The sequence below is a fragment of the Pararge aegeria genome, chromosome 21, assembly GCF_905163445.1.
Source record: "Pararge aegeria chromosome 21, ilParAegt1.1, whole genome shotgun sequence".
Taxonomy (NCBI): Eukaryota; Metazoa; Arthropoda; class Insecta; order Lepidoptera; family Nymphalidae; genus Pararge; species Pararge aegeria.
The window spans coordinates 13,701,596-13,717,503 of record NC_053200.1 but is presented as its reverse complement, the minus strand read 5'-3'; the positions used below and the strand labels follow the sequence as shown (position 1 = coordinate 13,717,503).

Below are 15,908 nucleotides of genomic sequence, written 5' to 3'. Positions count from 1 at the left end.
CTTATTTGTCCTTACTTTACGCCCTAACTTAACCCAACGACTTGATTTTTGGCATTGCGTTCGTAGAAACGAAGTAGAGTAACATAGTTCCCTTTTAATCCCCAGAAAACCAACGGTTTCCACGAGATATGTTAAAAACTGTATCAAGAGCTAAGCTAACTAGCTGTCCATCAGAAAATATCTCGGATGTAATAGTAGGTTTTATGCACTCGTTGTACAATATTCTATTGTTGTTTATCACAAATGCTTGCTATCATATAGCAAGGCAGCACACCTGCAGCGTATCTTGGCTCCAGCGTGCATCCTTGTTGCAGCACCGCTCCAATGATCAGGATGAGCACATCCGCCCACGTGCCGTTCAGCTGCATTGGATGCTGAAATCATCGGCACTTGTTAAAATATAATTAGAAAAAGTTCCGTGACTAAGTTATAGCATTAAAACTGAGGCTGAGGATGGTTAAAGTAAATACAGCGACGATAGCCTAGTTAACATTCCGATCTCCTGAGTTCGGTTCTCAGGCTCGCACCTCTAACATTTCCGGGTTATGAATGAATGAATGAATGAATACACTTTTATTGTACACCACATAAACATAAGTTATGTGCGTTATCCAGGAGTATCTCTCTTTTATTTTTATCTATGTGATTTCTTAAAAGGAAAAATATCTACTTATTGCTCATATGGATGATCTTTATAAATTATGCATTGTGGTAACGCATTTTGAGGTTATAAAAGATTTTATTATAATAACAATGCGTTATAAGAAATGACATATTACTTTCATAGCGCTGGAGGAAAACACAGTGAGAAAATCTGCATGCCTGAGAGTTCTCTAGTGTTCTCTTAGGCGTGAAAAGTCTACAAATCTGCATTTGGCCAGAGTCGTGGACTACGGTCTAAATCCTTTTCATTCTGAGGAGAACCCGTGCTCTGTTTGGTCGGTAATGGGTTGCTGATCATGATGATGAAATGGTGCAAAAGTAGAGGTGAAATGGTTATACACAGCATTCAAGGAGCAAGTCCTGCAATATGCCGCACTGTGTCCATTAACTTGAGGAGTAGGTGTTAAGCCTCATGCGCCTGTAATTAAACCGGCAACCACAGCCTTCAGACCGGCAACATTGCAGCTTAGCGGCAGAAATAAGCATGGCTATAGTACTTCCCCAGATGCTCTGTCACAAAAAGCTTTACTACTGTTAAATGTTTCAGTGTAATCAATTCTACGTGACGGAGCAAAAGGGACGGGGCGACGGAATTATAGGACACGTGTGAAGAACACGTAATAATCAGAGTTCACTTAGAATTACGTGACAGTCAAGAACAGTGTCCCTGGCTAACGTCCCACGCAGTGGAAGCAATAGCTGGAAGCACGTCATGTAGGTTTCACTAGTTAGGTTCCTAACTACAGCGTCCGGCAAGTGTCTCCGAGTGGAAAGCACTTGCTGAAGCACTGCAAACAGCTACCGCCAGTGATTGACAATGGTTGGCCGCGGCACCGTGTTGTACTAGTGGGAAAAAATCTCTTTAGCGCGACTTAAATTTCACGCAACTACAACTAACGCCATCTAGTGTTAGCGGGTCAATATTACGTTTTGTTGTAATGTTACATCAGTATATTTTATAAGTCACCATGCTGACGCTTGACTCCCACTTGGAGGTGATGAAGAGGAACACAGCACAGCCCAGCACGCAGATAAATATGGCGAGCCACACTGCTTCGGTGAAGGGCAGTGCGAAGATGTTCTCCATCAACGCCAGAGGCGGTTCCCGGAACGCGAACCTCACGGAAGTCGAGCCTATCATGGATATGTAGTCCACCGCCTTCATACGGTCCTCGGTGAAGATCGCTATGGTACCTACGGGTGATAAATAAATAAATTATAATATTACACATCGCCATCTAGCCCCAAAGTAAGCGTTAGCTTGTGTTATGGGTACATTTTAGACTGCATCATCACTTAACATTAGATGTGATTACAGACAAGGGCTAACTGTAGTGAAATAAAAATAATTTTTAGAACAACTTTTTAGAACTTTGTTGACGAAGTTTAGTGGAAATAGAAAAGTATGTTTGTTAGTTTGTCTTTCCTACTCGCCCTTACTTAAGTAGAGTAACATAGGCTACTTTTCCCAGAAAAACTTACGGTTCCCACGGCATATGTAAAAAAACCCGTAAGAAACGCGTTCAAAGAATGCGTGCAAAAGATGGTTTAAAAAAAAATTCGCCCATAGACCATAGTAGATCATCATCATCACTTCCAGTAATGAACATAGGTTTACTAAAGCAGAAAGTTCCAAAATCCGCGGACCTGGGCCTCTTGTCTCCATCGGCTCCCGGTGACTTGCCTTATGTCGTCCGACCAACTCGTTGGAGGCCGACCAAAGCTGCGTTTTACTTTGCATGGTCTCTATTCCAGCCCCTTGGGACCCAATAGTCTATCGATTCGAGGGATGCTGCCGAGCGATCCGAGCTATGTGCCCATTATTACTTAAACTTCGCGACTTCTGAGTTATGTCGATATCTTTGGTTCTTTCCGGATATCCTCATTTCTGCTTTGATCATGTAGAGATACATGAGCATAGCTCTCTCCAGCGTCCGCTGAGTGAACCTACTTTTGAGGCCCACAATGACCACGTTTCAGAGCCGTAAGTAACTGGCAACACGTACTGTTTGAAGATACTAAGTAAATATGTAAATTACCAAGATCTCCTTCCTTCTTTATCAGGTGGTCAATCATGCCCTGCCAATTGCCGTTCTTGTCTTTGTAGCCCCAGGTGTGGGTGAACAGTCGTCTCTCGCTGGCATTAAGCATGTCGAAACATACCTTCACCACCATGTATGACATCTTGGAAATGGAGTCTTGGTTGAGATTTCTAAGTCAAAAAGGAATGAATTAATTGAAATAATAATCAATAAACAATTTTCATTTATATATAACTAGCTGTCCCGGCGAACTTCGTACCGCCAAACAATTTTTTTTATGAATACTATTAATATCCTATTCCGGACTAAGAATAATCCAAAAAATCTAAATATCATAAAAATTGGTCCAGCTATTATAAATGGTGTAACTAACACAAGTTCCTTTTATATATATAGATAAGATAAGATATACAACGTGAAAATAAAAACAGTAATAATACTTCTAGTAGATACGTTATTTCCTGTCTCTGAGATTTATCCGTGAAACCGAAACGCTAAAACTTTTTGAGTAAATCACTGCCATAGTATTTACTGAAGGAAATCAGATACAGCCCTAACATCACGTGCTTAATTAAAATCTAGTCACGCCTGCCACTTTATTAGGTATGCGTCGTCTAGCTTAAGTACTATGCACGTGTCGGTCTTTTATCTTCAATAGGGTTGCTATAAGTTAACACTTCGAAAGTTCTGAATTCTTTTGTAAAGCAAAATAAATATGCTTCTTTTGATTTTATATTTTGACAAGTTGATTCCTTCAAAAACCTTTCAACAGTATTGCGTAATTCTGTTAGACGTTGTATAGTTTCAGTGTCACGATGTTTGTGCCGATTTATACTTTTTTTTTTTATTTGTGTTTTGTTACTACTTCAGAGGTAGGATAGTTTATATCTCAATTTACAATTGCAATTTTATTTTGGACACAATGCACGGCTGAATGAGGGTTCTGTATGTTTTTAATTTTGCAAAGTAATGGCGTGTGAAGTCTTCCAATCTGCAGTCGGCCAGCGTGGTGGACTACGGCCTAAACCCTGCAAAGTCTGAGCGGAGACCCGTGTCCTGCAGTTGATCGATGATTTAATGATGAAGACCCAGTTTAACGGGCCCATAAAATATTCTTTCTTTTTATACCACGATAGAGTTAGGAAATAAAGGGAGAATAAAAACACAATGATTGGAGTAGAATAAAAAAGGCGGCCTTATCGCTTACTAGCGATCTCTGATCTCAAAAATATAAAGCGATTTACTCACAGCCTGTCATCCAAATGCAACCTAGTCTCGTTGCTATCGGTTATCACCATCACCATAGTAAGAGGGTGTTGCCGCAAGTCCATCCTCCTTAGAGACATTATTTTAACTGCCCTGTAGTCCTCGACAGTGCCATATTTAGTTGACTGAAAAAAAAAATTGTGTATTTAATTTTAACCACCGAAAAATGCTACATGTCAAAGTGAATCATAAATTATAATTAAAATTTATTAATTTATTTTCTTTCAAATAGAAGGCATTCTTGGTGCGTTGGTCAATAAAATTTGAAGATGTTAGTTAATTGATGATAACTTTAGACGTAAATCTAAAACTAAAGCTACGAGGAGAGATGATAATAATGTTTTAAGTTATCCATTGGTTAAAGACCAAAATTATTAAACCCACGAAGGATGTCTGTATCTATACACTACTGTACTAACTATGATCGAAAGTATCAGTTGAATTGGAAATCTCATTGAATAAATAGGTATAGTTTCCTTTCCAGCAGCTTTACGGCAAAAAAAAAAAAAAAAATATCCGTAGGTCATCCCAATAAGTATTATGAAAGTAAGTTAATGTAATATGTTTTTAACAAAGAACTAGGTGTTCTTCTTGAGAAAAATTAAAAGTAATAAAATAAATAAAATGAATAAATATACTACGACAATACACACATCGCCATCTAGCCCCAAAGTAAGCGTAGCTTGTGTTATGGGTACTAAGATGACTGATGAATATTTTTTTGAATACTTAAAATATACATATAAACATCCAACACTGAAAGACATTCATGTTCATCACACAAACATTTTCCAGTTTTGGGAAACGAACCCACGGCGTTGGACTCAGAAAGCAGGGTCGCTGCCGTCGGCCGTCAAATTATTAGGTTTATGTCCACCAATCCGCACTGGGCCAGCGTGGTGGACTACGGCCTTAACCCCTTCTCATTGTGGGAGGAGACCCGTGCTCTGTAATGGGCCGGTAAGGGGTTGATGCGATGATTATGACGATTAGGTTTATGATGATAATATTTTTTTTTTTCAATCAATGATAATTACCACTAAACCAGTTACATTACATATACAGTACAGCTTTCACGGATTAAACTCGCCACCTTAATTCGAATAAACATTAATAGCAGTGATTCAAATAGATTGCATACAATTAACGGTACATTTAATTAACCTGCGTCTGACAAACCAGTCTATGGATTAGATCTGATTAAAGTAGAGCATGGTTACTTAAATTATCATTTATAAAATAATTTAAAATTAGATACATTTCAATGATCAGCTACTGTATAAAAACATAAATAATTATAATTTATCGATCGGCCGTCTAATTAATAAATATACTACATATACTACGACATTACACGCATCGCCATCTAGCGTAGCTTTTGTGATAGGTACTAAGATGACTGATAAATATTTTTATAAATAATATACATAAATATTTGGTATATATATATATATAAACACCCAGTCACTGAAAACATTCATGTACATCACAAAAACATTTCCGTGGGAATTGTTCCCACGGCCTTGGACTCAGAAAGCAGGGTCGTTGACCACTGCACCTATCGGCCGTCATTAAAAAAAATATTATACACGCATTAAACAAATTTTAAGTAAACTACATCAAAAAAAATTGGTTGCCTGTAAAGTCGGTATACGGGCGAAAGTTTTACGTGACAACGACTTTGAGTGGTAAAAAAAATTGGTTGCCTGTAAAGTCGGTATACGGGCGAAAGTTTTACGTGACAACGACTTTGAGTGGTAAAATAATTTTAATGTGAATCGTATAGTAGGAAGAAGGATGAAATAATAGTAACAATTTAAAACATTTATTTATACAAAGAATTATATTTAAAACATTAATTTATACAAAGAATCTCGCACTGAATTTCATATTAACAAAATTTTATTTTTACCTTTACACATACATACGTATTTATATACAAATATACATACAATAACTTGCAATACATTTGCGTACAATGAAACAGCGTTTACTACAAAGGGACGCGTGCCTTTCACTTTTTATGTCTGTCTCTCTCGCTCTTAGGCGGGCTAACCATGCCCGAGTGGAAGGGACGCGTGCCTCTCACTCGCTCTCATTGTGAGCGCATAACGTGAGCGGAGCGTAACGCAGTTTCTTGAAGTGTCACCCGGCAAACCAATTTATAAGACGTTGTCACGTCAAAATAAAAGTAACCAAAAAAAATTATAAACCTAACAAAACATCACGTGTACATTACGGCCCATGGATTATTCTTATTCATACACCCATCGAAAAACACGTGCGAATGCGATTTCAACTTGATTTTAAATCACAAGTCTCCACAAATCGTAAGGATTGTATTTTTGACGTGACAACGTCTTATAAATTGGTTTGCCGGGTGACACTTCAAGAAACTGCGTTACGCTTCCCTTTGTAGTAAACGCTGTTTCATTGTACGCAAATGTATTGCAAGTTATTGTATGTATATTTGTATATAAATACGTATGTATGTGTAAAGGTAAAAATAAAATTTTGTTAATATGAAATTCAGTGCGAGATTCTTTGTATAAATTAATGTTTTAAATATAATTCTTTGTATAAATAAATGTTTTAAATTGTTACTATTATTTCATCCTTCTTCCTACTATACGAATGAATATTCACATTAAAATTATTTTACCACTCAAAGTCGTTGTCACGTAAAACTTTCGCCCGTATACCGACTTTACAGGCAATCAATTTTTTTTAAGGTTACTTTTACTTAGGACATTTTCATTGTTTATTTTTTTTATATCACACTCAAAAAACTTAGAGGAGTTTGCGTAGGTGGTGCGAACTCTTGGCTAGCACTGCTTTCCTAGTACTGTATACTTGGTTAGTAAGGCTGCCAAACGATTAAGTAGGGGTAAAGATTTATCATATTTACCATATACTTAACAAGTTCGCTACCATCTTAGATAACATCATCACTTACTACTAGATGAGATAACCGTCGAGAGCTTACCTTTAGACCAATGAAAGAAAAAAGAAATAAAACCCTGAGGTCATTGCACTCTACTGTTTACCTTGACGCGTCTATTTTCGCCATCCTCAGTGCCACTCGGATTATTATTCGCGTTTCTTTCTCCGAGAGTGCCATTAGAATTAGATAACTTTTTAGTTTCCACGTTGGCTGCCCGCCAAGCGCCTCTTGTTGAGTAAATAACTTCTGAGCCTTCAGCTATTTTATAAGCTGAAACAGAAATACTTTTAAGCAATGTTCCAATTATGAATTTGACAGTAGTGTCAAATATTGGAAAATCCAAAAGTGCACGCCTCATAATCTCATTCATTACAATAAAATTGAGATTATTTGTATATAATAATTAAACTACATCTAATTATACCGTGAAAAGTAATAGGCTTCTATTCCTCAAAATACTGAAGCCTATAAAAAAAAACAAACTGGATAAGGGAACTCGTGGAGTCGTGACCACAAGATACGGGATCCGCACATACAGACACACGGACGTCCAAGACAGAACTTTTTTGAACAATTTTTTAATTAGTTTAAATAATAAAAAGAGATTTAAAAATATCATGAGTGTTAAAAATAGTGTTTTTTCTCAACATTTGTCTATTTATATTCACTTATAAAAGCAATAAAGAATAAAAAATAGTGACATTTTAAGTTTGAGAATCACTCGGTGTGCGTAAACTGACAGTAATACCCACCTCAAAGCTTCGCTTATGAGGCGTGCATACGGGGTTTTAACTTCATAAACTAGGCAAAGGTAAAGAAATGGAAAGGTCGAGTTCGAGTCCCAGCACGAACCTCTTACTTAAAGTTATGTGCGTTTTAATAAATAAATATCACTCGCTTAAACGGTGCTGGAAAACATCGTGAGGAAACCTGCATGCCTGAGAGGTCCTTATTGTTCTCAAAGGCGGGTCACCAATCCGCACAGGGCCAGCGTGGAGTACCTGAACTTGGCCTGACGAACGGCAGTGCCGCTCGATCATAATCATTTTACGTAAATCAGAACAGGTTTGACCACTTCACCACATGTCGAATAAGACGTGTACGGAATATATGCAATTTTAGTAATTGCATTCATCCGGCTAAACATGCGCATTGAGGTTTATATCTGGGCCAGCTATTTTAATGTATTACGAAGTGATACTGATTTCTAAATTCGAACACGATTTGTGTATCTGTCAAGTTGTCTTTGTGAAGGCCAAATTGAATCCATAGCCATAGCCACACAACTCGATTATTTTTGAAGTTATACTTCTTTTGGCGCGTTAGGGAAAATTATAAGGGTAATTTTTTACTGAAGCTAGCTATAAGGTTTGACAGTGTACACTTTGAATTGTCAAAGTCTGCGGGCTCATTCAGGTGATTTAATTACATCAATTGCACAAAAATATCAAGATTTTAATGTTGAGTGAAACTTGGTTGTCCGATAACGAGTCCATTAGTGTTCCGAATTTAATTATGTTTATTATGTCCATTTCTTTAATTATGTAGATTTTTTTTTTGTGTTATTTAAACAAACTTTGTTTAACTAGACAGTGCGTAATAATAAACTTTCAAGGTATGAAATATCTTTTTTCTATTGTTTGTGTCGTTTTTTCTACAAACGTAGTATACGGCGATGAGTAAAATTTTTGAAAAGATTTTTATCTTGTTACGCTAAAGTATAACTTCTTACGCGTGTACATAAGAACACACACGTTTTGTTTAATTAGCCGCTAGCTCAACTGATGGTAAAAACATCGCCAAGGTTCCAATATTGGGAAACAGTATTGTCTCTGGATAACGTTCTTTCAATTCTATATAATAAGCAGTATACTTTCACGTATGTCGAAAATCTTACACTTGGCACCTAGAACGTTTCGCTTCTTCGAACTATAGTTTGATATCTGACGTTTTTCTTTTTTCGCCAAACGTAATAACTCATTGTAGTTAGTAACAGTAAAGCTTATTGTGACAGAGCTCGTCCGGGGAAGTACTGTCGCCATGCTTTGTGGTTGCCGGTGTAATTACAAGCACATGTGGCTTAAATTCAAATTCAAAATTCATTTATTTCAAGTAGGCCTAATTATAAGCACTTTTGAAACGTCAAGTCAGTCTGTTTGTAGTGACTCTACCACCGGTTCGGAAGGCAGATATCACTGAGAAGAGCCGGCAAGAAACTCAGCAGATTGCTCTTTTCCAATATAATTTTAAAGTTTAACAACAATCAACAACAATCTTTAGGGTTTTTCTGTTTTGTGAGAGATGAGAGCGGAGTGGCCTGCTTCCAAGCAGCCTTGTCGTTAAGGAATTCATCAATCGTGTAGTAACCATGATTTGTTTTAATATATGTGTTTTAATATATTGTTTGAACTTAGGTAAAGGTAGATCTAATATTACCTTCGGTATCATGTTATAAAAGCATATACCCATCCCCACAAAGGATTTCTGTACTTTTCTCAGACGATATGCAGATACGAGTATCACTAATTTATGTCCGTTTCTAGTTAGTCGACTGTTTATATCTACTTTTTGTTTATAATTACTTATGTTTTGTTAAATAAAGATTATATTATTATAAATATATTGCAAGGCTACTGTAAGTATACCTATTTCTTTAAATTTGGTACGAAGGGATTCGCGTGATCCAAGTTTATATATCGCCTTACCCTATCGCCTTGCCTTAACATCTACGCCTCAGATTGATAAAATGAAATGAAATGAAATGAACACTGGGCGGCATGTTGCAGGACGTACTCCTTGCATGCCCTGTGAAGTATTGCTCTGTTAATAGGCGTTTTCCACTTGCCATCAGGTGGACTACCTGATTGGTCCGTCAATTATCACTTTGAAATAAAAACGAGTCCTGTCCAGATACCGGTCTTCGGTCTCCACCGGTTCTACGACAGACTTCACCCCCCCACTGCCATTTCAGCTTACTTATTCTTTAATTAATAAATACCTTCTATAAAATGGAAGTGGTCGGGCCCAATCCTCTTCGCAAAGACGACATTACTATTGAGCGGCATATCCAGCTTGTTGAACAGGTTGAACTTGTATGCGCCTATATCAACGTCCAGGATCAACCAGCGATATGGAGACTTGAAGTATCCTTGCTCACTTGCCTGGGAAAATTATACCATTTATGTTTTTTTTTATTATACTGTAAGGACATAGGTTTGTTGTAGGGAGATCTAAAATCCACGGTCTTGGGCCGCTTGTATCGAGAGGCTTCCAGCGACTTGATTAATAAATATACATATAAATATAAATAAATATACTACGACGATGGCGATGTATCCGATGTCGCCATCTAGCCTCTCTAGCCAAGTAAGCGTAGCTTGCGTTATGGGTACTAAGATGACTGATGATTATTTTTATGAATACTTACATAAATATTTACAATATACAGATAAACACCCAGAGACTGAAAAACATTCATGTTCATCACACAACTATTTGCCAGTAGTGTGTAGTAGTCTGTAGTGTAGCAGTAGGAATGGAACCCACGGCTTTGGACTCAGAAAGCAGGGTCGCTGCCCTCTGCGCCAGTCTGCCGTCAAAATTGATGTCGTCGGACCTCGTTGGGTGCCGACCAATGTCTATCGGTTCTTAGAGCTTATACCCTAATCAGTTTCTAAGCGGCATCATACGTCTTTGTCGGTAAGGTAACAAGCCACGGCCGAAGCCTGCCCCCAGACCAGACGAGAAAAAATGTAGAAACCATTAATTCCCAAACTGCCCCTACCTGGGATTGAAACATCGTACAACTTGAAACCACCAAAATTTATTGAATACTAGCGTACCCAGCCCGCTTCGCCGGGCTAGATTTTGCTTTATTTCATTTAAACAATAAACTTACATCATTAAATTTTTAATTTAATTCTCATAATATATTAAATCATTTATTTCTCTCCGTATTCATTCTCTTCTATTCTCTTCTCGAGCGGGTGAAGATCATTATTTACACCCATGTACACCCAAAAATAGACTATCATCATAGTAAATAAAAGCTGTATTTGACAGTTCAAAAATAGGAGTGCTCAAATCGTCACCAAACTTTACAGGATTACTCGCCAGGTCAATCCGGAGATTCCCTGAAAGTTTCATTGAAATCGGTCCAGCCGTTTCGTAGCCTATACGGAACATACCCACACACTTTCTCTTATATATATATATACGAGTAGATTTTGGAGTATAAGAAACATCCTAAATCGAATGTCAGTGGTGCGGTGCGGCAACAGTATTAATTCAATCACATTCGTTTCATCCAGCAGAGGAATATACAAATAGGTACTATAACTTCACTCGGATCTGGAAAATCACCGACATGCATGTACCTATAATGTATGGCGAATTCTGAGCGGTACACCCTTTCTGTCTGGTGTTACAAACAGACATTCAGTTACTATATTCCAAATGTCTAATTATCATCTTTTATATGAAATTAATGCTTAAAGTTTTATTACTGGCTTTGTAAATTTCAGTTATTGTGGATCAGTTTTATCTATCCAATTTTTATCTGTACCTTAGATAAATCAAAATGTGAGCTTTAATAGCCTAAAAAGTAAAGCAGCTCTGTAAAAGTATCTTAAAGTGACTTTAAAGCCAAATGAGTTATCAAAATAAAACAGTAATTTATTATTTTGTAAGTGTTTCGATAATAAAACTTCACTGAAAGACGCCGCTTGAGGCTACCGGCGCCGCCGAAATGTAATATATTAATTTTGAATACAATAGCCTAATATAATATACTATACGGTTTAGAATATATATTCCTCATTATCGCCTTTTAACATATGGAAACAAATTTCATATATCCATTTTGAGTCTATATTAACGCCTTAGGAAATATTTTAGGGTCCCCTAGTAAAAAAATAAACCAGTCCTTCTGATAAACGCACTTGACAACATAAAGTTATTGATGTTTACTGCTACTTGTGTACCAGTGAGCCAGTGCTCTGTTATACACAGAATATGTACATTGAGTTTCTCAACAAACAGCTCTATTTCTAATTCTTTGCCGGTGAAGCTCTGTATATTTCGGTGTACAATGTTCATATGGCAGAGCTCCTCCGTCATCTTACTATCTAGTTTAAATCATTACAAGAATTCTTAATAGTACTGGCGCAAGTACTTGGGTCAGTAATAGAAAAAGAAGTACTTGAAGTACAATTTGTAAAAGTGTCAATAGACTTTGTTACAACAGTTGTAACAGTATCATTTAAATTATAAGCCAGTAAAAACGCCATCTGCTGCTTACACTTTTTAGGTAGATACAATTTGTCTCTTGTCAATACAAATGATGACGTGAATTTATTAATGGCAAAATAAAAAATTGCGTCGATATGACGGTATGTCAGATTATAAATTTCAATTATAAATATGTTCATTTTGTTTTGAGTTTAGTGTGCCAGAATAAGGAAAGGCACACATTACAAACTTACATTTAGTTTGTTATTTAAAAACAATGCATCTTATAATCTGATGCTTTTTCACATTTAAACTGTCCCCTAACAATAAAACAACATTTGTATCTAATTTTTTTTTCATTTAGGCTATTAATGACACAATCTATCAAAACGAGCCATATATTAGTCACTGAATTAACGTGTAGGTATCAAAAATCAATTTAAAGAAATTTATGATGGAGATCTAATGAAGTTGTGATAGCGTTTAGGTTGAAGCTCGAATGCACTTTCGGGGGGCCGAGTTCAAATCCCAGCACCTAACTTTTCTAAGTTACGCGCGTTTCAAGTAATTAAAACATCACTTGCTTCGACGGTGAAGGAAATATCGTGAGCAAACCTGCATTCCTGAGAGTTCTACATAATGTTCTCAAAGGCGTGAGTCCATCAATCTGCATTAGGCCAGCATGGTGGACTACCCGTGCTCTGTAGTGGGTCGGTAATGGGTTGATGTGATGATGATGATGATAGATAGAGAGAGAGGCATATATCCATTCTTCTTACTTGAACCTTCTACCTACCCTCAAAGAGATAGTATCTTATCTACTTTCCCCATGTAAGGAAATATATTCATATCTATTGTTATACGGTCTTGCAAATCTTTGAAAAAAAAACCCTTTTTAGCATTATCTAAAAAATAAATTAAATAGTTCAAACAAACTAAAAAAACACGCTTGGTATAAAAAACTAAACTAATTTCTTTCTTTTAGTTAATTCATAATAGCGATTTTTTTTTAGTTTTTCTTGATCTATTATTTTTATTAGAGCAAAATTAATCGGTAACCCATCCACCATTAAAGAGATAGTGTGCCCGTCTCTCGAAATGCAAGTTCTAATTATTATTTAAAACAGGCCATTAAAAAGTAATAGCTAACGCCCTCTACCATCTAGTAGCTTAATGTTTTCTGTGGAATTTGTTAGGTACGCGAACGCCATAGGTTTTTTACATTTGGGTCTAGATGGCGCTGTAGTAATTAGTAAAAAATCCTATTTTTTATAGTGAAAATTGGAATAATCTTTTCAGAGTAGTGTATTGTCATCGGTCCTCGATATGTCTACAAAGTTTGAAAGAAATCTGACCGTTTAAAGTGGGTCAAAATCGCGCCCAAAGAAGTCGGTTACAAACAAACATACAAGTGAAGCTAATATAAAGCGTGTAATGACTTTGTTTTTATTTATTTGAATTGCTACGGAACCCTATCTTTGCCGTGTTTTGACACACACTCGCCATTTTATTACATACGAGTTACCTATCACAATAAATATTAAGTGAGTAGGTGTATATAGTTCCGAATCCATTGTCTAGGTCCGTGATGAATGCAGGATGAATAGTATAATAGGTAGGCGGTTTGTTTAAATGTCATAACTTAATTATGCTATTTGCTTAGGTAAGTATAGCTTATGGTCCAAGTTACACTCAAGGTAGATAAGTACCTAGGTATCAGTCATAATTGGTTACGTCATCTGATAATCTTTACATACTGATAAATGAACTTTCGGGAGGCCGAATTCGAATCTCAGCACGCACCTCAATCTTTTGGAGTTGTTCTTCTTTTGGCGCGTTAGGGAAAAATGATGAGAGTAAAATTTTAACGAAGCGCGCGTCACGAAAAACCGACACCCTGAAGTTAGCGCTAAGGTTTGACAGTTTAATTGTCAAATTCTGTGGGCTTATTCCGACGATTTAATCAATTCAATTGTGCAAAAATCTCAAATTTTAATGTTCAGTGAAAATAAGTTTTCCAAAGTGAATTATGTTTGTTATGTCCATTTCATTAATTATGTAGAAATTTTGATTTTATTTTGTTATATTTAAATAAACTTTACTAACCTAACTAGATAATGCGTTATACTAAAACAATCAGTGGATTAAATACCTTTTTAGACAAAAGTTTTTAGAGTTTTTACTTTACATAAGGCGAAAGATAAAATTAATGAAAGGATTTTTATCGCCAAAGTAGTATAACTCCTATTGCGTGTACATAAGTACACACACTTTTTTTTTTTGTTATGCGCGTTTGAGGCACTTAAAATATCACTTGCTTCAACGGTGAAGGATAGCACCGTGAGGAAACCTGCATGCTTGAGAGTTCTTCCTAAAGCTCTCAAAGGTGAGTATAGTCCACCAAACCGCGCAGTGTCAGTGTGGTGGACTACGGCCTTAACCCCTCCTCATTGTGGGAGATCGCATTTTTTATCATCATCATCATACCAACCCATTACCGGCCCACTACAGAGCACGGGTCTCCTCCCACAGTGAGAAGAGTTTAGGCCGTAATCCACCCCGCTGGCCCAGCGGTGGAAGTCCACCATCAAATAAGATATTACACCATTAAATTAAGTAATTTAGTGGTGTAATATCTTATTTTTTAGCATAGTAATAATACCTGTATCAAAAATGAGTCCACTCCCGGGCATGACAAATCAGCTAAAATGACAATCTGGTTCAGGAAATACTCTGACCTATTCCGCTGTAGCGATGGCGCCAAAAATACATTCTGTTCAAATAGATTCCGGGCCAAAGAATTCTTTTCATCTGTGGAAAAATAATTATAATAACGCTTTAAGTTTTCTTATAGCTATTACCTGAGATGTTTTACCTAAGCTGTAGCCTACTTAGATCTGCTTCTTATCTTATTATACACAACGTATGTATGTAATTGGATAAGGAATAACACTGTATTGTTTATAATAGTTTTGTAAATAACCCATATTTTTATGTAAAATGTAAAAGTTATACAAATGTAATAGTAAATGTGAAAGAAATGTAAAAGAAAATGGTTACTGTGCATTATCCTTTGGAGTAAAGCATATATTATCGCGGACTATTTTGTAGACCTTTTTAAGGTGTGCAATACTGTCGTACATAATTTTTGTCGATCTCGTAGGGATCTGGCAGCGTTGCTCTTCATTGCAAGAGCAAAAAAATGTGTTTGTTTACGGCATTCGAAACCTCTAGAATTATCATTATTTCTCTTCTTCATTATGCATGTATGATACATATTTACTTAAAGCTTGAATCACTTTATCTATTTAAAAAAAAACTCATCAAAATCCGTTCCGTAGTTTTTAAGATCTAAGCATATTATAGAAACAGACGGCGGGAAGTTTGTTTTGTACTATGTAGAGATAAACGGACCGTTCAGATGGCCCTACAGAACACGTCCTACAAACTGTGCCTGTGACAATCAATCTGAGGCGTAAGTGTTAAGCCCCATATGCCCGTAATTACACTGGAAACCACGCCCTTCAAATCTAAACACAGCAATGATATGGCGATAGCAGTACTGGACGACCTCAATTCCATAATCTCTACTGGTCTGCTGTTACGGTTTATGAGATAAAGCCCGCTGACAGATAGACAGACAGATTTACGGAAGGACAGACGAATAGGAATGACACCCTTCAAGTACTAAAATATAGTACTAACATAGAATAAGTCTATTGTATTTTGTATTTTCAATTCAATTATTAACTAACATAAATATT

The 15,908-nt window shown here is 36.5% G+C and overlaps 1 protein-coding gene across 1 annotated transcript in view; it reads right to left on the bottom strand.

Moving 5' to 3' along the window:
* The window catches only part of LOC120633461, a 30,412-nt gene extending 15,009 nt beyond the window's left edge, over positions 1–15,403 (bottom strand). The window contains 9 exon segments of the mRNA XM_039903670.1: positions 275–389; positions 1,441–1,443; positions 1,631–1,857; positions 2,703–2,875; positions 3,954–4,096; positions 7,019–7,185; positions 9,914–10,076; positions 14,807–14,955; positions 15,361–15,403. Of these exon segments, the coding sequence (XP_039759604.1) occupies positions 275–389; positions 1,441–1,443; positions 1,631–1,857; positions 2,703–2,875; positions 3,954–4,096; positions 7,019–7,185; positions 9,914–10,076; positions 14,807–14,955; positions 15,361–15,403 (1,183 nt within the window).
* Positions 15,404–15,908: the final 505 nt, after the last annotated feature.